The 20,674-nt window shown below is 43.8% G+C and overlaps 1 protein-coding gene across 2 annotated transcripts in view; it reads left to right on the forward strand.

Annotated features, from left to right (window-relative positions):
- rasa3 (RAS p21 protein activator 3) overlaps positions 1 to 20,674 on the forward strand; it is a 165,221-nt gene that overhangs the window by 104,495 nt on the left and 40,052 nt on the right. For both annotated transcript variants that reach the window (XM_059970552.1, XM_059970553.1), the window contains 4 exons: positions 8,610 to 8,704; positions 11,403 to 11,479; positions 18,036 to 18,116; positions 19,655 to 19,727. In XM_059970552.1, coding sequence (XP_059826535.1) covers positions 8,610 to 8,704; positions 11,403 to 11,479; positions 18,036 to 18,116; positions 19,655 to 19,727 — 326 coding nt within the window. The remainder of the gene's footprint in view (positions 1 to 8,609; positions 8,705 to 11,402; positions 11,480 to 18,035; positions 18,117 to 19,654; positions 19,728 to 20,674) is intronic.

A 20,674-nucleotide genomic window follows, 5' to 3' on the forward strand; every position in this document is an offset into this window, starting at 1 on the left:
TCTTTGATTATTGACTCCAGCATTTTGCCAAAAATAGCTGTTAAACTAACTGGGCTGTAATTCCCGCCCTTGTGCCTCTCTCCTGTTTTGAACATGGGAATCACGTTGGCTGTTTTCCAATCTTCTGCTACCCTCCTGGAGTTTTAGTGTGTTATGAAAAGGTTCAGCCAATGTGTTTGCTATCTCTGCAGTTCTGAGATGCACTGTGAGAGAGCAGGCACTGAGGGAGCCTCACACTGTGGGAGGGGTGGTAATGAGGGAGCCTCACACTGTGAGAAAGCAGGCACTGAAGGAGCCTCACACTGTGGGAGGGGTGGTACTGAGGGAGCCTCACACTGTGGGAGGGGTGGTATTCAGGGAGCCTCACACTGTGGGAGGGGTGGTATTCAGGGAGCCTCACACTGTGGGAGGGGTGGTATTCAGGGAGCCTCACACTGTGGGAGGGGTTGTATTGAGGGAGCCTCACACTGTGGGAGGGTACTGGGGGAGCCTCACATTGTGGGAGGGGTGGTACTGAGGGAGCCTCACACTGTGGGAGGGGGTATTGAGGGAGCCTCACACTGTGGGAGGGGTGGTACTGAGGGAGCCTCATTGCGGGAGGGGTGATATTGAGGGAGCAGACTGTGGGAGGGGTGGTATTGAGGGAGCCTCACACCATGGGAGGGGTGGTATTGAGGGAGCCTCACTGGGAGGGGTGGTACTGAGGGAGCCTCACACTGTGAGAGGGGTGGTACTGAGGGAGCCTCACACTGTGGGGGAAGGGTATTGAGGGAGCCTCACTGTGGGAGGGGTGGTACTGAGGGAACCTCATTGTGGGAGGGGTGATATTGAGGGAGCAGACTGTGGGAGGGGTGGTATTGAGGGAGCCTCACACTGTGGGAGGGGAGGTACTGAGGGAGCCTCACATTGTGGGAGGGGTGGTACTGAGGGAGCCTCACTGTGGGACAGGTAGTACAGAGGGAACCTCACACAGTGGGAGGATCGTTACTGAATGAGCCTCACATGGTGGGAGGGAGGGTACTGAGGGAGACTCACTGTGGGAGGGTACTGGGGGAGCCTCACATTGTGAGAGGGGTGGTACTGAGGGAGCCTCACTGTGGGAGGGAGGGTACTGGGGGAGCCTCACACTGTGGGAGGGGTGGAATTGAGGGAGCCTCGCACTAAAGGAATGGCAGTACTGAGGGTTGGGTGGTAGGTTCTGGAAAGGAAACTGTAAGGAAACAAATTTGCAGCATGTGTCTTGTGAAAGACTGAAGATCCCCTCTTTGCAGCCCTGTCTTTCTAGTTGCTTTATTCAGTGCTCCTCATTTGCCAGTTTAGTAATTCAGAACGGTACAATCTGTCAGTGGTCTGAATTACAGATCAAACAATCATCTGGAATGCAGAAAACCACAATATATTTACAGCATTGAGAGGTAATGGAGCTGACTGTACTTGGAACCCACACCTGACTAGTGGTGTGTATTCAATCTCCCATGACATCAGAGAGCACAAATGCTATCCTAAACCTACACCTAGACAGTTTCCTACACCTTCACAGATGGTAATTTTCACCATTTTCTAAAACAATTCATAGTATGTTTAAAGTTGGCTTTACTGCTGACTTGAAAAGCTAGAGTAGGACTTAAAGCACAAAAGTACACAGGTCTGAACAGACCCAACACAGACGAGGACTGATTGCATGGTTACCCCATGAAGTCAGCTCCCTGGGCTTATATGATTAAACATCACCTACTGCTTTCACAGTTGCCCTGTGAGTCACAGGCAGGGCACTCACCTTCCCTCAGACAGTATTTTTTTAAAAAGTTAGCTTTATTTGTCCCATGTACAATACATCCATTTATTCAGTGAAAAATGTTGTTGCATCAATAAATAACAGTGCTGGGGGAAGCCCACAAGTGTCTATGCTTCAGTATGTAGTCTATGCCTACGTACTATGCCCACAACTTACTAACCTCTTCCTTCTGGAATGTGGGGGGAAATTAGAGCTCCTGGAGGGAACATGGGTATCCATGAGGAGAACATATAAATTCCTTAAAGACAGGGGTAGGAATTGAGCTCCCCACCCTTCTGATCTTGTGGCTGGGACTGTAAATTGTTATGCTAACCGCCACACTGCTGTGCCACCCACAACTGTCCATTATAAATGTCCATTTAGTTCAATTGATCACAAGAAGTGTGTACAGGCTGATTCATTTCAGCAGCTCTTCTCGGAGAGATTATCCATTAGTTCCAGGTGACTACAGGTCAATCCTAGAGATTTGTTTAGCTCGTAACATCCACGATGTTGCAGTGTTAAAACCCCACATGTGAATCCGGTACTGGATCACAGAACTGAGCCAAGGTAACTTTGAGCAGGTTGCATTTGACTTCTTTCATTGGCTCTCCAGTTTCCATTTACATCCTAAAGACATTCAAGTTGGTAATTATGTTGGTGATCGGAGCATCAAGGAGCAGTTAACTGGCACATGAGTATGTGAAAGTAGCTTGCAGGAAATAAGTGGAGGAATGGTACTATGACTCAATAGGCCAAAGGGCCTCATATGCAAATTTGCTAAACAGGTGGTAAACAGCAACTCCAGAGGCGAGCAAAACCGTCTATGCACTGAACACAGTGCCAACCAGGCGTCTTGGTAAATTATTGAAGCTTCACAATACAAATCAATCAGAGTGAGCAACAAACCTGTCAATCATAGAGTTCAACACTGATTGAAGGACAAAGAATGGCAGAAGATGGAGATCTGAAATACAAACGTAAAATGCCAGAACTATTCAGTAGGTAATGGAACATAAGAGAAAGAAAGATGAAGCAGTAAATTTCTCCAAAGATGCTACCTGACTGCTGACTATTTCCAGCATTTTGCGGATTTATTTTAAATGCATGGAGTTATTTTAACCATTGATGGTAGCCTACCTCATTGCTTTCAACTTACAGCCCCAGCTATTCTCCAGGAATTAGCATTTTTAGCCCAAATATGCGAAACTTTGGTGCCTGCACTGGGCTGCTGCTTTGAAAACAACAAATTTTGTGTCATATAAGAGAGCGATAATAAACCTGATTCTTTTGAGTTCAAATTTTATCAAAGCCTCTCCTTAAGGTGCCTATTTCAGAGTTTTGCCAAGTCCATTCAGCCCACTGAGCTTGTGCCAACTCTTTTGAAAGAATTGGGCATTATCCCGCCAACAGAATGGCACACCACTGCGAGTGCCCATTGACAATGTAGTGCTTTCTCATTACTGCCTATCTGACAGTGAAACATTTCCTCAGTCTTGCACCAATCCTGACCTTTCTGCTTCTCTTGTTTTAGTGGTATTTGAACATATAGTGTCCTGACTTAAGGAGCACAAAACTCAATTAACCTCAACGTAGTGCAATGTCTCCTGATGTTTCACAGAAGTGTTCTTTGATAACATCTCACTTGCAGAGATGTTAGTAGATTTCTGGTCACAGGAATAACTTTTAAGGTCTGTCTTGAACAGTTGAGTCTAGATGAGATGAGGATGTTGTCAAATACCATCTATAAATTTGCTGACGATAGAACCATTGTTGGTAGATTCTCAGATGGAGATGAGAGCTAGATAAGCCAGTTAGTTGAGTGGTATCGCAGCAACAACCTTGCGCTCGATGTCAGTAAGATGGAAGAGCTGATTGTGGACTTCAGGAAGGGTGAGACGAGGGATCAGAAGTGGAGACAGTGAGCAATTTCAAGTTCCTGGGTGTCAATATCTCGGAGGATCTAACCTGATCCCAACATATCAATGCAGCTGTAAAGAAGGCAAAACTGTCTAAAATTCATTAGGAGTTTGAAGAGATTTGGTTTGTCAACAAACACACTCAAACTTCTATAGATGTACTGTGGAGAGCATTCTGACAGGCTGCATCACTGTCTGGTGAGGGGTTGGGAGGGGTGGTACTGTACAGGACTGAAAGAAGCTACAGAAAGTCCTAAAATTAGTCATCTCCAACTTGGATACTCGCCCCCGTAATACCAAGCCATCTTCAAGGAGCGATGCCTCAGAACGGCAGTGTCCATTATTAAGGACCCCCATCACTCAGGACATATCCTCTTCTCATTGTTACTATCAAGGAGGAGGTAAAGTAGCCTGAAGGCACACACTCAGTGATTCAGGAACAGCCTTTTCCCCTCTGCCATTTGATTCCTAAATGGACATTGAACCCATGAACACTACCTCACTTTTTTAATATATGTTACTTCTGTTTTTGCACTATTTTCAATCTATTCAATATGCATATATGTATTTACTGTAATTGATGTACATTTGTTACTATATTATCATGTATTGCATTGAACTGCTGCTGCTAAGTTAACAAATTTCATGACACTTGCTGGTGATTGATAAATCTGATTCTGAAAACTGACACTCGTTGCTCAGTTACACTTTTTCACTTGTGCACAAGGAGAACAGCATGGCCTTTGTCACCAAACTGTTATGAAGTCTGAACACAGAAATACCCTTTTTATCTAGGATGGACTAGTAGTTACGGATTTGACCATTTATCTGTGAATGTTCAAATTTGCAAGATGGATCACCATTCATGATAGAGGTGTTAAAAGTCAATAAAAACAACAAGATTACAATTGATGATGCCTTGAAGTTAGTGAAATAATTGACCCTTAGTTGGTGTGTGTGACTTGCATCCTTCGTTACATCCTTGTCTCTATATGCCAAAAAGCTCTGGTCCCCTGCTGTGCAAAGGGAAGCCAGGCTGTTCAAAGACATTGCTTGCCTGGGCTGACTGCACAATATCTATTACTCTCCTTGCCTAGACATTATCTTAACCCTTCCTTTGTTGCAATTTCCATAAGGAATGGTTTAGGGAGGGAATTCTGGAGCCCAGGAAGCTGAAAGCATGGCTTCCAGTGTCGGACCAATTAAAATCAAACTTAACGAGAGGTCAGCATTAAAGCAACACCAATATCTCAGAGGAAATGTGATCATTTGAAGGTTGCAGGCTGAGATTTTCTTCAAGGCCCCTAGGCTACTGCACCAGTGATTTGGAAACTTGTCAAAATTTGTTCTGATGTTTTAATTCTGATGCAGACTGTTACAGCATTATTCACTGTGTTCTGTGTTTCCTCACCACCAGAGAGTTTCCAAAATGTATCATCAGACTGTACGTTCTGATAAACAGATTGCATAATCTGTGATGCTGCCTGGGGTTTCAATCAGAGCAGGTGGATGTTGTCAACAGGATTGCCCTTAAATCTGCACACCCAGAATCCTCAACTAGGAGCCTTGAAATGCTCCTTTGTTCACTGAAACATGAGCCAAGGGAGTTAAGCATAGGTACACGGGCTTAGTTGTGGACTTTGTGAGGATTTATAAATTTTTTAAAATGCCACATTCTTATTATTATTTGATATTCCTTATCTTATCATGTGTTATGTGTGCTTTACAGCCTGGTTCAGAGAAAAGTTGTCTCATTTCTATATACTGTATATTATATGGTTATAGATGTTTTTTTATATATATAAACTTAATGATAATAAACTTGACTTGAGGCAGTCAGTTGAAGGACAGCAAGCTTCTGTAATTATCACTGTGACAATAGATAAACCAGTTCAATAATATTGATTGGGGATAAATAGTTGGCCAGGATTCAGGGAGACTTGGCTCCACCTCTGAAGGACCACTATGTTATCTTTAATGTCCAATTGAGAGAGCTGTTTAGAATCTTACCAGAACATCTTGTAGCTGTTGGTCAAGCCTATTTATCTTAGAAGCAAGTATATGACAAGCAAAGGCTACAGAATATTCCAGCTTGATTCATACTTACAGCACATTACAGTAAAGTGATTTCGTCATCGAAAGAAAGCACATTCCACAAGCTAAAAGTGGTGTGTTTGGTGGGAAGCTGAGTGACTGATTAATTTAAACACCCATCAGACAGGAAGGGAGCATGAAAGAAATTTGCTGTGTATCTGAGGGAAGGTGAATGGGCCTGACTGAATGAGCTCATCAGAATCTACTGAATGGAGGCTTGATCAAAAGCCTATGTAATGGTTATAGTGAATTATTTATTCACATAAAGTGACTCAGTATTAGATTATTCATCAGTTTAAAACTCATAAGGATGAATTGTAAATTAAATAAGCTAATAAAATCCAGCTGCACTACCATTTAACCATTGAAACCTGTGGGCCTCTAATTCAAAAGAGGATTGCCTAATAAATGGAAAACTAACCTTTTCCAATCTTTGACAAGTATCCTAAAGTGTCCTAAACATCAAGGCACAATACTGGCACATTCATAAAGAAAGATACGCTTTTGGAAGGCACCTACCACAACCTCTAGGAATCACCAAGAGCCTCACAGCCATTTTGTAAGTATTCTTTCTAACCTCCAGCCCCACGCAGCATCATGAACTAAGGAGAGAAAATGGAAAAAGTGGTTCTCAGTGGCAGAATATAGCAGTGCTTGCTCTATTGTAAAGCTATATGGATCTGACCATTAGGATCACTTGCAATTGTATAAGAAGAAAAGATGTAGGAGCAGGGTGGGCCTCTGGCCCTTCAATCCCACTCAGTCATTCATCAAATTCATGACTGATCTTCCTGTGTTTTTTTCCTACCCTATCACTATATCCCCTGATTACCTTAATATTCACAAAATCTATCAACTCCTGTTTTAAATAAATGGGATGACTGAGCTTTCTCAGGCGTCTTGGATAGAGAATTTCAATATTCTCCTTCTGCAGTGGGGCATTTCTCTTCATCGGTCCTAAACAGCAAACCCTTTATCCTGGTGATGGATGCTGCCTTCTTGAGGCAGCACCCCTTGAAGATGTCCTCAGTAGTGGCAAGGATCATGCTCGTGATGGAGCTAGCTGAATTGGCAACCTTCTGCAAACTCTTTGGATCCTGCAGCCTGCAACCTGTCAGAATGCTCTCTACCATATATTTGTTTTTGCTAGAGTCTTTGCTGACATACCAAAACTCCTCAAACTTCCAATGAGTATAGCTGCTGGTATGTCTTTCATGATTGCATCAGTATGTTGGGCCAGGGTAGATCTTCTGAGAACTTGAAGCTGTGCACCCTTTCCACCACTGACCCCTCCATGAGGACTGGTGTGTGTTCTCCCGACTTTCCCTTCCTGAAATCCGCAATCAATTCCTCGGTCTTGCTAATGTTGAGTGCAAGGTCATTGTTGCTACACTACACAACCAATTGATCTATCTGCTGTACAGCTCCTTGCTGTCATCTGAGATTCTGTGTTGAGGGTTGTCAACAGATAATTTATAGATGGCATTTGAAGAAGATTTTAAAAGCAAAAAAGTTCAGTGGGACAACTGTAGAGCTTGAGAATATGACAGCTGAAGACAGGGTCACCAGTGGTGGGAGATTAAATTCAGGGATGTGCACGATATATTGTGGAAAAAGAGAAGGATGTTCTGTATCATGGAAACCAAAGGAAAATCTGGAATTCAAATGTGAATTCCTCAATAGTGTAAAAGTGGTGCTGCATTTACTAGTGAAGTGTGACAAAGGGTAGATGTGGGCTACGTATTGAGGGCGTACTGCTCACAGTGTGAGAGTTGTCAGATGTACTGTGCTGTAATGTTCTATGTATAAGCCCTTCGGCTCATGATGTCATGCTGACCCTCTAACTTACTCTAAGATCAATCTAACCCTTCCCTCTGCACGTACCTACCTAAAGAGCTTCTGAGATGTCTCTAATGTATCTGTCTCTATCACCACTGCCAGCAGTGCGTTCCATATACCCAGCACGCTGTGTGGGGGAGAACTTGCCACAAATATCCCCCCATACTTTCTTCCAATCACGTTAAAATGATGCCCCCTCTTATTAGTCATTTCTGCCCTGGGGAGAAAGCCTCTGGCTACTTGTGCCTCCTATCATATGTTTAAATATTCTTCATGGGTTCTGTGCTTTTCGATCAGCAAATGACTCAAATTGACCAGACTCCACTTTCTAATAATATGACCTGTGGTGTGTACCTCAGCAGAAATTTTCAACCACAGAGTAAGTGTGAGCAACAACTAGTGGTGAACTTGGAAGCAAGCAGTGTTTGACTGGGTTTGCCCTATGCAGATCCCACAGAACTTTCAGCAGAGTAGCCGTACAACTGCTTCAAGCTGGTAGTTTTGGGCCTCCCATTTCCAGCCTCCTCACTGCCTGTCTCATCACCTTCCATTCTTTTGTGTGTGTCTCTAACTTTCCAATAAATGCACCTCTTCTGTTCACCTTACCTACTCCTGATGGATGTGGGTTCTTTACTCTACCTACTCTGTTAGGGAAAGAATTCCTTCTGAAGTCCCAGTGGGGCTGTTAATGACTTTTTCTAATATCTCTTTCTCTCTCTCTCCCTCTCCCCTTCCCTCTCCCTCTCCCAGTCTGCAAAAGAAGTCAAATTGCAAATACAAAAAAACTACTAAATAAGTAAATAAATAATAATGAGAACATAACTTGTAGAATCCCTGAAAGTGAGACCATACCTTGTTGAATCAATGAAGTTTTCCACGCTGGTTCAGGAGCCTGATGGTTGAAGACTAATAACTGTGGCTGACCTGATGGTACTTTTGGAGAGACAAGACAATGAGTTGTGTCTCCTGTGATCTGTTTGCAGGAAAGGTTGCTATCAAGAAGGATGAGCTTCAGAAGTATCACAATCGGGATACCTGGTTCCCACTGCAGCCGGTCGATGCTGATTCAGAAGTTCAGGTGAGTTCAGAAAGATTTCCATTTCTGTAGTGTCTTTTGTAACTCAGGATGTACCAGCCAACTGGCACTCAGCAAGATGGATCCCACAAACAGAAGTGAGATAGTGATCCAAATGATTACTTAGTTGAAGTTGTTGTTCATCTTAGTTGAAAATATCACCTTAGGTCACTAGGCAATGCTATGTTCGAACACCAGAATGAGTGTTGAGGTGAAAGGTCATTAACGTGACATATTAATTTTGATTCTTTCTCCATGGATGCTGCCTGACCCGTTGAGTATTTCTAGAAATGTTTGTTTTTATTTGAGCATCTGCATCTTTTTGCAGTTCTGTTTGATAATATTGACTTTTCCTGCTGATACCTGAAGAACTGTCCTCCTCTCTCTGAAAATGTGCCACAAGACCTTTTATGACTATTGGGAGAACGGCGAGGATCTGAGATGGGTTAGGGTTAAAGTGGTTTTAGGATGGGCCTGGTTACTTCACTAGGTCACTACAATGGAATGTGTGCTCCCTCCTTGTTGCCAAGCCAATTCCAATGCTGATTTCTAAGAATTCACAGGTTACCTCAGGGTAAGCTGGTTTTGGAGCGGAGACCTAAGCCCACTTGTTAGTCCCCCTATTTACTTTACAGCGTAGGAGATTTTTTTATTTCCTGGAGCATAGAAGATTGAGGGGAGATTTGATAGAGGTATGCAAAGTTATGAGGGGAATAGTTTGGGTAAATGCAAGCAGGCAATTTCCACTGAGATTGGGTGAGACAAAAACGAGAGGTCATGAGTTAAAGGCGAACGAAGTGTTTTAAGAGGAACCTGAGGGAGAACTTCTTCACTCAGAGGGTGGTGAGAGTATGGAATGAGCTGCCAGTGGAAGTGGTGGATGCGGGTTTGATTTCAGCGATTCAGAAAAATTTGGATAAGTACATGGATGGGAGGAGTGTAGAGGGCTGTTAGACCCAGCTGCAGGTCGATGGGATGTGGCAGAATAATAGTTCAGCACATACTAGATGGGCAGAATGGCCTGTTTCTGTGCTGAGGTACTCTGTGATTCTATGAATTCTACCTATTAACAAAGGACAGATAAGAGGCTATCAAGCTATTTCAATTAGGTTAATCGAGCCAGACTCCAGGATGTTGTATGTTATCAGTGAAAAATATTTTAAAGTTTTATAATCAATGCATCACTCCTCCTCCTTGAGTGTAATGGCCAAGGATGGAAATGAGTAAGCTTTGTTACTGATTGAGGTGAGGTTGTACCCATCTTTCAGGGTGATATTTCCACCCAACGAGCTAACAGACTGGGATGGGAGGGGGAGAGAGACCATAAACAGCACAAAAGTAGTTAATCTAGTCTGTGATGGTGATTATGCTTGGCACTGAACTCCTCTCGTCCTTTCTGATCTAACCCCAGCAATGTTGTAGTAGAACATCAGCCATACTCTGCTTGCAGGAGTGAGTTTCTGAAGTTTTAGAATTTTGACTTATCAGTAACAGCAGTCAGGTGAGCTGGCACCTACCTACAGGATTTGTATCCTGCACCTTGGCCAGCAGGTCATGAATTAGAACCCAGCTTTGGCCAGCCTTTACTGTGGGACCACTTCCAAATGTCAGACAGGCAGCCGCAGCTTGTGCTGAGTCACACAGTGATGGCACCTGAGATCGCACAATCAATATCATAAAAGTATTCCAGTTTATTTTGAGAGCAACTCACCGCACAGTCAATTTACTGATTGATTTTGACAAGTATGAGGGGGAAATCTATAATCCTCTGCTACTTCTCACACATTGCTTCCAGCAGCAGGCGTGTTTGGGGCTGAGATGGTGTGCAGACACACAGTGTTTCTTCCTCCTCAGTCAGTATTTAGAGGAAGCGGTCATTGTGAAGGAAGTCTCTGCCAAGCCCCAGTCAGTCGCCAACCGCACAATTCATACATAACTTACTTATCTCTCCTCCACTTGTACCTCTCTATTTTCCTTCCTTCCTAACTTTCTCTTCCCCACGTTCTCCCCTTGCTGTCTCTCATTATCTCCCTCCAACTCTCCAATAAAGTAACTATCTATCTAATCTGTGCCTGTTTCTCCCTGCCCACCCCTTCTCTTCCCCTGATCCTTCCCCTCACCTTCCACCCCCCCTCATTCTTTCTCCCTCTCTCCTGTCTCTCTGCACCTCCCTCCCACTCCGCACCTCCCTGCTTCTCCCTCTGCGCCCCCTTCCTCTTCCTCCGTGCCTCTTCCCTCCCTCTCTGCTCCCTCCACTCCCCTCTCCATGCCCCCTTCCTCCCCCTCTGCACCTACCCCTTCCACGCCAAAACCCCCCCACTCCTATCCCCTGCACACCTTCTCCCCCTCCCCTTCTTCCCCCCTCACTCCTCCCCACCCCCCCCATATTCAGTTAGTAAGCTATCATTGAGTGAGAAGTTGTTGTGGCACCACTCAACCAGATTTTGAATCTTCCTCCTATATGTGGAAAGATATGGGACCTATCTGTGTCTTGCCAATCTTTGTCTCAGATCTTTACACAAATTCAAATTACCTTTTAGTCTAGAGGTTGCTCTGTTCTTTATGATGTTAAGTCATTGATTCGGGTTTGTTCTCAGGCTCCGAGATCATATACGTAAATACAAATACTCAGTTTTTTTTTCATTAAATGATAATTTTATGAGCAATGATAATATCTTGACAGTTACGATGATCATTTCAGGGCAAAGTTCACCTGGAGCTAAGGCTTAGTGAAGTGATCACTGACAGTGGGAGCATTTGCCATAAGCTGGCCACACGGTAAGAATAGTTTTACTTCTTCCCTTGATAGTATTTTTAGGAGATCTTCCGGTGAGATTTGTTATGTGAACTTAACATTCACTGTGCTAGAAGAAGAATGAAAATTTTCATGAGAGAGCCATTAGGGTGAGATCCCCTGTACTTTCCAGCTTTAGAACCATGGCAAGCCTAAAAGGAGCCTCTTCGCCATCCAAACTAATCCACGTACTCTAATACTCTGCACGTTGCAATACAAACATTCCTTATCCCGTCTGAAGCCGGTAAAAATATAGGCTAAGTAGGGGGATACAGTACTGAAGATCAAGAAAGTTTGTAAAGGGAGGTGGAGAAGAGCTTACAGGACTGCTTTGAGTTGGTGGACTAGGCAATATTCAGGAATTCGTCTTCGGATCTGAATGAATATGCCACAGTTGTCACCAGCTTCAAGACCTATGTGGGTGAGTGTATGTCTCTGTGAACTTACTGGACATATCCAAACCAAAAGCTGTGGATGAACCACGAGATTCAGTCTGCTGAGTGCTAGATCTGTGGCATTCAAGACCGGTGATCCAGAACTGTACAAGAAATCCAGCTATGACCTATGGAAAGCTATTTTAAGAGTGAAAAACCAATTCTGATTGAAGTTAGAGATGAAATTGGATGCATGTCAGCTCTGACATGTTTCGCAGGGCATTACTTCCTACAAGGAAACCTAATATCACAAATAGTTGTCATACTTCACTCCCAGATGAGCTCAACATCTTTTGAAAGGGAGAATAAAACTACACCTGTGCAAATTCTTGCAGAATCTGGTGACCCTGTGATCTCTGTCTTGGAGACCAACTTCAGGACATCTTTCAAGAGCAAGGCATCAGGCCCTGATGGTGTATCTGGAAGGGCAATGAAAGCCCGTGCCAACCAACTGGCAGGATTGTTCAAGAAAATCTTCAATCTCTCACTGCGGCAGTCAGAGATTCCCACTTGCTTCAAAAGGGCAACAATCATACCAGTACCCAAGGAGAGCAGGGTGAACCTTCTCCGCTCGGCCTTGGATCACCCAGACAATTGCAATACCTACATCAGGCTGCTGTTTGTTGATCACATCTCAGCATTTGACACAATCATACCCTCAGTCCTAATCACTGGGAAATGACACACAGTGCGGATCAGAAATAACATCTCCTCGCCTCAAGGATGCATGCTTAGCCCACTGTTCTACTCTCTACACCTTTGATTACATGGCTAGGCATAGCTCAAACACCACCTATAAATTTGCAGAATACACAACTATTGTTGGCAGAGTATTATATGGTGACAAGGAGATGTACAGGAACGAGGTAGATCAGCTAGTTGAGTGGTGTCGCAACAACAACCTTGCACGCAACATCATTAAGGCCAAGGAATTGATTTTGTACTTCAGGAAGGAGAAGTCAAGGGAACACACACCAGTCCTCATCGAGGGATTATCAGTGGAAAGGGTGAGCAGTTTCAAGTTCCTGGGTGTCAGCATCTCTGATATTTATCCTGGGCCCAGCATATTGGTGCAATTACAAAGAAGGCACGACAGCAGATATATTTCATTAGGAGTTTGAGGAGCACTCTCGCAACTTTTGAAAGCTGAACCTTACAGATCTTTTTGTCTAGTATGGAGGAGGCAATAAATAGAATAGGAAAAAGATGTAGAAAGCCAACTCTATCATGGGCACCAGCCTCCCCAGCATTGAGGACATCTTTAAAATGTGATCCCTCAAAAAGGCACCATCCATCATTAAGCACCCCCACCACCCAGGATGCGAAGCCTGAAGACACACACTGAACATTTTAAGAACAGTTTCTTCCCCCTTTCAGATTTCTGAATGGACAATGAACCCATTAGCACCACCTCACTCTTATGTTTTTTTCCTCTTTTTTTGCTCTCTTGTTGCACCGTTTATTTAATTTTAATTTGTATATTTTTATAGTAATTTAGTTTTTTTATTATTATGTATTGCAATTGCTGCAAAACAACAAAATTTATGACGTATGCTATTGATACTAAACATGATTTAGAAAGTAACTCTGGGAATCTGATTTATTTAGGGGATCTAGAGGAATCCAGCTGATCTCTCTTGCCTAGAACCTTGTGCGGTGCACCTGCTCGGGTAGTAAGTGGGCTGAGCCCAAGCCTATAGCCAATTTGCATCCTTTACAGAAGGGACTGGTCCAGAACTCCAGAGTCCCATGACTTTGCTCAAGGCAATGAACACCTAAAAAATGTCCCAATGTACGGCAACAAAAGGTCATTCAGCTTGTAACCAGTGTATTAAATTGATTTAGCAGATCATGAAGAGTCTCTATCTTAGCACTACCTGCACACTTTACCCTTTTTAACCCTTAAGCACCAGAACTCTTGATTTCTAGCTAGGTTATTCCTAAAACTGTGGATGGGACAAAGGTAGTGAAAAGCTGAGAGAGCAAGCTGCTGGTGTCGTGGCAGTTGTAACTGAGTCAGTGTTGGTCTCCGAGAGAAACCTTTCTGTAAAGTAACCTCTAGCTTGTTTCAGCTGGTGGCAGAATGGGCTTATTACAGAGCCCATAAAGGCAGGCACTGGAAATGCCACTCATCAGTGCTACTCGCTGTCAAAAAGAGACAGTAATGTTTAGACTGAAACAAACAGTTCTCAGAATAGAGCCCAATAATTATTATTCAAAATATTGTGCGATAGTAGCTAGATAAAGGAAATACTCAGTGTATATGAAGCTCAGTTGATGGTAGGGGTCCATGGCATAAGAAAAGTTAGGAACCCCTGGTTTAGACTGAATAGATTGTTAAAGGATTTAGGTAGGATTTAGTGAGGGAGAGTATGATAATACTGGGTGGGATGTTATAGGGAGTGGGGACAATAGGATTACATTGAGTGGACATTAAAGGATTGAGCAAGAGAGGGAATAGGATTAGATCTGAATGGAGGACAGACAGAAGGAGTGAGGGCTGGACCCAATGGGTACTGTGAAATCAGAGGATCTTAGAATATATAACTGGGAAGGTTTTGCTATACTAGGGGAATTGGTGAATCTGACCTGGACTTCATTGTACTGGAAGTGAGATCCAGGGAGTCTGGTGCTAGGTTGGGATAATAGAACTGGAGGGTAAATGGTGAGTATGAAGTTCACCTTACAGGGTACCAGTCCTGCTAAAACCTAGTTGCCTGTGTGTGACTAGCGATGATCAAACTTCCTTGGAAACAAGCATAGAGTTGTACGGTACAGAAACTAGCCTCTCAGCCCAATAGATCCATGGCGACCAATATGCCCCATCCAAGTTCAGGTTTATTGTCATCTGACTGTAAGCATATACAATCTGCGGACCATTCCTCCAGTGCACCCACAAAACGTGTATCACACGCAACAAAATATTATAATATAAATAAGTCACTAAAATATAATTCAAAACGTATGCACAGGTAAGCAAAACAACAGCTCACTGTCCTAATGACGAGACTTCCATGATGACGGAGTATTCACTAGCCTCACCGCCTGAGGGAAGAAACAGTTACCCAGTCTGTCGGTCATGGCCTGATGCTTCTTCCTGATCGTGGTGGGTCAAAGAGCTTGTGGGATGGGTGGTAGTGAACCTCAACAATGTTTTGAGCTCTTTATCTATAACACTTCTGCTAAATGTCACAAATGGGGGGAGAGAGATCCCGATGATCACTGAGCCAGTTTTACTGTCTTCTGTAGGGGCTTGCAGTTCGATGCTTTGCATCTTCGGTGCTGAGGTTAGATTGTCCATTCTGTGCACGTCAAGCAACTTGTGTTCTTCACTCTCTCCTTGGCAATGGAGAGTGGCCAACCAGTTCCTTCCAGAAGTCCACAATCACTCTTTTGTCCACACTGAGTCTCAGGTTGTTGATCTCACACCATCTGACAAGCCTCCCTACCTCCTCCTTGTTTGCTGACTCATCATTGTTGCTGATGAGTCCAAACTGGTATCATTAGTGAACATGATGTTGTTTGAGCAGAATATGGCAGTACGGTTGTGAGTAAACAGCGTGAACAGCAGTGGATGGAGCACACAGCCCTGGAGAACACCAGTGCTCAGCATCACAGGGCTTGAAATGTTGATGCCAACTCGGACTTACTGGGCTCTTCTGTCAAGAAGTCCAAGATCCAGTTGCAGAGAGGGGTGTTAAGTCCCAACAAAGGCAGTTTACCCACCACCTCTGAGGGATGATCGTGCTGAAGTCGATGAACAACATCCTGGGATTTGAGGCATCATTTTCTCAATGGGATGGAATGGTGTGGAGGACCAAGGCTCTGGCAACATCAGTGGACAGGTTTGAGCAGTAGGTGACTGGAAAGGGCTCAATGTTTTTGGAGGATGGGATTTATATGATCTGTTACCAGCTGCTCAAAGCACTTCATGATTGTTGAAGTCAGCGTCACTGGGCAGTAATCATTTAGGCGTTACTGTTGCTCTCTTGGGCACCAGAGTGATGGTGGCGAGCTTGAAGCCAGTAAGGACAGTGGACTCTTTCAGACCGATATTAAAGATGTCCCTTAAGACCTCTGTAAGCTGGGCCACACAATCCCTCAGCACCTGACTAGGTACGTTGTCTGGGTCTGCAGCTTTGTGTGTCACCCTGGCTAGGTTCCTCCTCACTTCGGCTGGAGCCAGACAGGGTGCCTGTTCTTCAAGAAGAGGTTAAATTGTGCATAGAAAGCATTCAGCCTATCAGGAAGAGAGTCATCACAAAAGATTAACTCCATTGTGTCCCTCACTCATAAGACTGATATCATGAATTTCATAGAATTGACGTCAAACTGATAATTTCTTTGCTTCAGGTTTGAAAGTCGTTTCTAGTTGTGTCACTGTTGTCGATGCTTATCCGATCAGTGTCATCATGTTGTCCATGGGAGCTTGCTGTGTACATGATACCCATTGAGTCTCCCACACCCCAGCAGGCAGTGCACTTGAAAGTCACTTCACCAGCTGAAGCACTCGATGTTCTGAGGTAGTGAAAGGCTGGTGGCTGTGTGAATGCTAACGTTTCTTTCTTTAACATGCGAGAGCAGCGTGTGTGCTTGACACTGAACATAATGGGCTCTCACAGTAAGCGTTTTCAAAATGTTAAACATAGCTTTAATCTATTGATTTCTCTGGAGTGTCAGTGGCTGAGGGGGAACCTGATAAAAAGTATGTAAAATAATGAGGTGTAGAAGATCGGAGTCTTTTTCCCAGCTACTAGAGGGCATACGTAGGTTTAAGGTGAGAGGAGGAAAGTTTAAAGCAGTCTTTTTTTTTACATAGAGACTAGCAGGTGCCTGGAAAGCACTGGTAGGGGAAGTGGTGGATGTAGATACAACAGCAGCATTTAATAGGCATCTAGGCATCACTCGTATAACTTGTACCACTGGACTTCTGAGGTCAACAGAGTGGAACTGTCCCGATGCAACGGCTTTTCCACTTTAAAAACTCTCCCGCACAAGTTTCTACCTGTTGTCATCAGATACAACGGACAACCAATCAATCAATCAAGACAGACAAATGAACAAGTAAGGAATGTAAGGATATAGACTGTGTGCCGGCAGAAGTACAGTTCAAATTGGCATCATGTTGGCACAGAAATTGTGGGCCAAGGGCCTATTTCTGTGTTCTGTGTACTATAAGGAAAAGGCACCATCATGTCATTGTATTGTGATTCCCTCTGCAATGGTAATGCAATCCTTTTCCATCCCAGTGCCTGGCATTATTAGAGTGTTGTGGAATTCTGGCAGAAGACCCAGAGGGAATGAACACTGTGTTACACATGCAAGATATGAAACAAGTGTTAACTTGTTCATAAAGGCTATGTGAAACTCTTGCTTTTGTCAGAGGACAGTGTTTATTTGTTCCTGCTGAAAAGACACAGGAAACTATAAAAGAAATTCCTGCTCAGAAATTTCTGCGAGATTAAGTTTGAAATCACAGCTCCGAGCTCCTGTTCAGAGTGGTATAGCAGGCTTTCAACAGGCTTCATGTCTCTGTTGTGCCACTGGGCCATGTATACAAGTATCGATTGAAGCACACCATGTGCTTTCAGAAGAGAAAGGAAAGAGTGAGACCATAAGACAGTGGAGAAGAATGGGGCCATTCAGCCCTTTGGGTCTGCTCTGCCATGCAATCATGAGACAGTAGAGCTGAGATGTCACTTAACTGAGAGTCAGTAGAGATTGTGGGTTAAACCCAAGAAGCAGGCAGCAAGTTTAAAGGGAAATCTGAGAGAAGGGTCCAAGAATTTAAGTAATGATTTGTATATTGAAGGGTGGAGAAATCGTTAGCATGAAGCATATGAGCAGTCAGGAGTTAGGCTTGTTGTCATATGCACAAGAGTAAAGAAAAACTTACTTGCAACAGTATCACAGGAACAAACCATTGTACAGACAGCATTCACAAGAAAACAAATTATACACAGTTTTTACTGGAAACACTATTAGAGCAAAAGAAAACGAACTCAGCGTTTGGTGGACTGATTCAGTCTCTAATCTACACAGACATGTTATGTTGCAAGAAGAGCAGAACTAAATGACATTTGAATAATCAATTTTTATCTTTCAGTGTTTTAGAGTGCCAAGATTTGCCAATAGTCAATGGACAATGCGATCCTTACGCAACAGTCACCTTGTCAAGCCCATCCAGGTATCAGTTAACTTACAGTTATCTATCTGTATCTATAGTCTGGCAATGGCAGGATCATCCAGCACAGGTTTACATGTGATAAACTTCACTGAGCACTCCGAGTCCATGGCCTTGCTATCAATTCTTTTGGCACATCCTTTGTATGGCAAGGTCCATGAGGAAAGACTATTTATATCACCTGAATAAAAAGTTGAATTTTCCTTCAAACCCCCTTAGTTTTGCACGTTAGCAGTTATGATGTGGCTGCTGTACTATTTGGCAACCCAGTATCTTTGCAATGTGAGGCTCCACCACTCTTCTGCCCACAGCTGGTTGTGTCCGGAAACAGAAAACTGTAGATGTTGGAGGTAATGCAGGAAATGGTTATCAGGGTGTGCAGCATCTGTGGAGAGAAACAATGAACATTTCATATCTACCATCTTTCATTAGAGAAGTTTACTATCAAACATCAAGCTACACAGAAAGATGAGTGGAAAGAACAAAGGGGGTGTCTCTGATGGGGTGGAAAGCAGGAGAGAAGGAATGATGTAGGAGGTGATGGTACCGTTTGAGCGGGGCGGTGAAGGGTTGTTGACCATTAGTGGTCTGTGTGGATGAGCAGTAGGTAGGTCAGATGAATCAGTGCAGGAGGGATGAAAAATTTCAGTGCCACGTTTGTGAGATACAAAACACATCAGTTTCTGAAAATTTGATTCAAAGCCCACAACACTGAAAATACCCATCAGGTCAGGCAGTATCTGTGGGGACAGAAAAAGAGAAAAAGCATATCAGCTTGATGACCTTTCATCGGAACTGAACTGGAAAGGCTGATTATCTGAAATCCAGTGTTAAGGTCCTGAGGGTTTGTATCTCACAGTTACAACATTGCCACGTTTCTTGCCTCTGTTTTTATCTCCCTTTGCTACACCTTGAGATTAATCCCCTGTGATTAACAACAGGCACTTTTCCCAATGACAGCGCTCCACTGGTGCCATTTCTTCTCTTTGTCTCCAACCCTATCACATACATCTCCTCTGTTTTCTCGATCCTCTCCCATTCTCTGCAAATTGAAGCATGTTTGACTCCTAACTTTAGCAGTTCTGATGTCTCTCTCTCTCTCTACGGATGCTGTCTGATCTGCCTTTATTACGTTTGGTTATGTTTCTTAGCTTGTAACCAGACTGAAGGATGTAATTCTAGCCTGTTCCTCCAGAATGCGATGGAATCGGTGGAATGCTGGGTTTCAGTCCTGGTAAGCACGGACCAGTGGAGAGTAAAATGTGATGCCTGATCCAGTAATATGGGTGGTACGGGTTGAAATAGATCCCCATACATTCATCTTTTTGAGAATCACTGCCAAAGAAAATGTTGTAATCCTGGACCATTAACTCAATCCTCCTCTCTCCAAAGATGCTGCCTGACCTAAGCTTGTTGTATTGTCGATTTTATCTTGGGTCTTCAGCATGTGCAGGGTTCTGTCATTTTCTTTTGTTTCCTATTGGATAAATCTTCAACCTGCACGTGGACCAGAGGTCTGACTGTTTTTGTTTTGATGTTAGGTCAGAGGTGAAGAAAACAAAAGTAAAACGAAAAACAAATAATCCACAGTTTGATGAAATGTTCTATTTTGAGGTAAGTTTTTCCTGAGTGCATTATCTGAAGAGCATTTCTTTGATCCCCATGTCCAGGTAGTGGGGTTGGTTATTCTGCTCCAGTCTACTCCTGACTGGCAAGTAAACCATTGTCACACTTGGGTTCATCTGTCTCGTTCCATGCACCGAATATGTTAGACTGCTGTAGACCCTGGTACAGATACCCTGGGTGGATTCCATGAGGAGAATTGCACTCCAGTCTGTGGTTCTCCACCTCAGTCCTCCTCGCAGAGACCCCAGTGCGGATTCAAGTGCAGACTCCCATGTACAGATGCAGGAACTTTCAGTACAGAATCCTCTGGATCTGCTGTGCAATTCTCTGTGGTGGACTCCCTGCTCACAAGATTGACTCCCAAGGTCAATCCATTGCATGGATCTCCCAATGTTAATTACCTATGCAGACCCTGATACACACTGCTTTACAGGTTCCAGGACAGATCCCACTGGATCCCCAGTGCAGATTCCTTTTGCCTAGTATGGAGACTCCCTGTGTCAACTGTAGTGACAATTTCCTCTGTGGACCCCCAGGGTCAGACCTCTTGAACAGGTGCTCAGTCCCACTGTAAAATCTCAGCTTCATCTTCAATGAAACATGTAATCCCTTGTAAGCCTCTGCGTATCTTGGCTGCCTTGGGTTTCGGGGTTTTTTGGCATTCCCTACAGCTTCACCAAGGCCTGGCATACTTTGGCTGCAACATCCCCGCTCTTCGGAGCTTGTGACCTACCCACCAACTCTTCCAGTTCTTTCAAAGTCTCTCTCAAATGCTCACCTGCTTTTATCTCTTCAATTCCCCTCCTTAATCCCTCTGTTCCTCAGTCATTTCTGCCTCTCACAAACTCTCCCCTGTTTCCCACTGTCCATTCCTTTTCATCCTGTCCCATAATACATTGGAGCAGATTTAGGCCATTCCGCCCATCAAGTCTGCT

Source organism: Hypanus sabinus, chromosome 5 (assembly GCF_030144855.1).
Source record: "Hypanus sabinus isolate sHypSab1 chromosome 5, sHypSab1.hap1, whole genome shotgun sequence".
Lineage (NCBI taxonomy): Eukaryota > Metazoa > Chordata > Chondrichthyes > Myliobatiformes > Dasyatidae > Hypanus > Hypanus sabinus.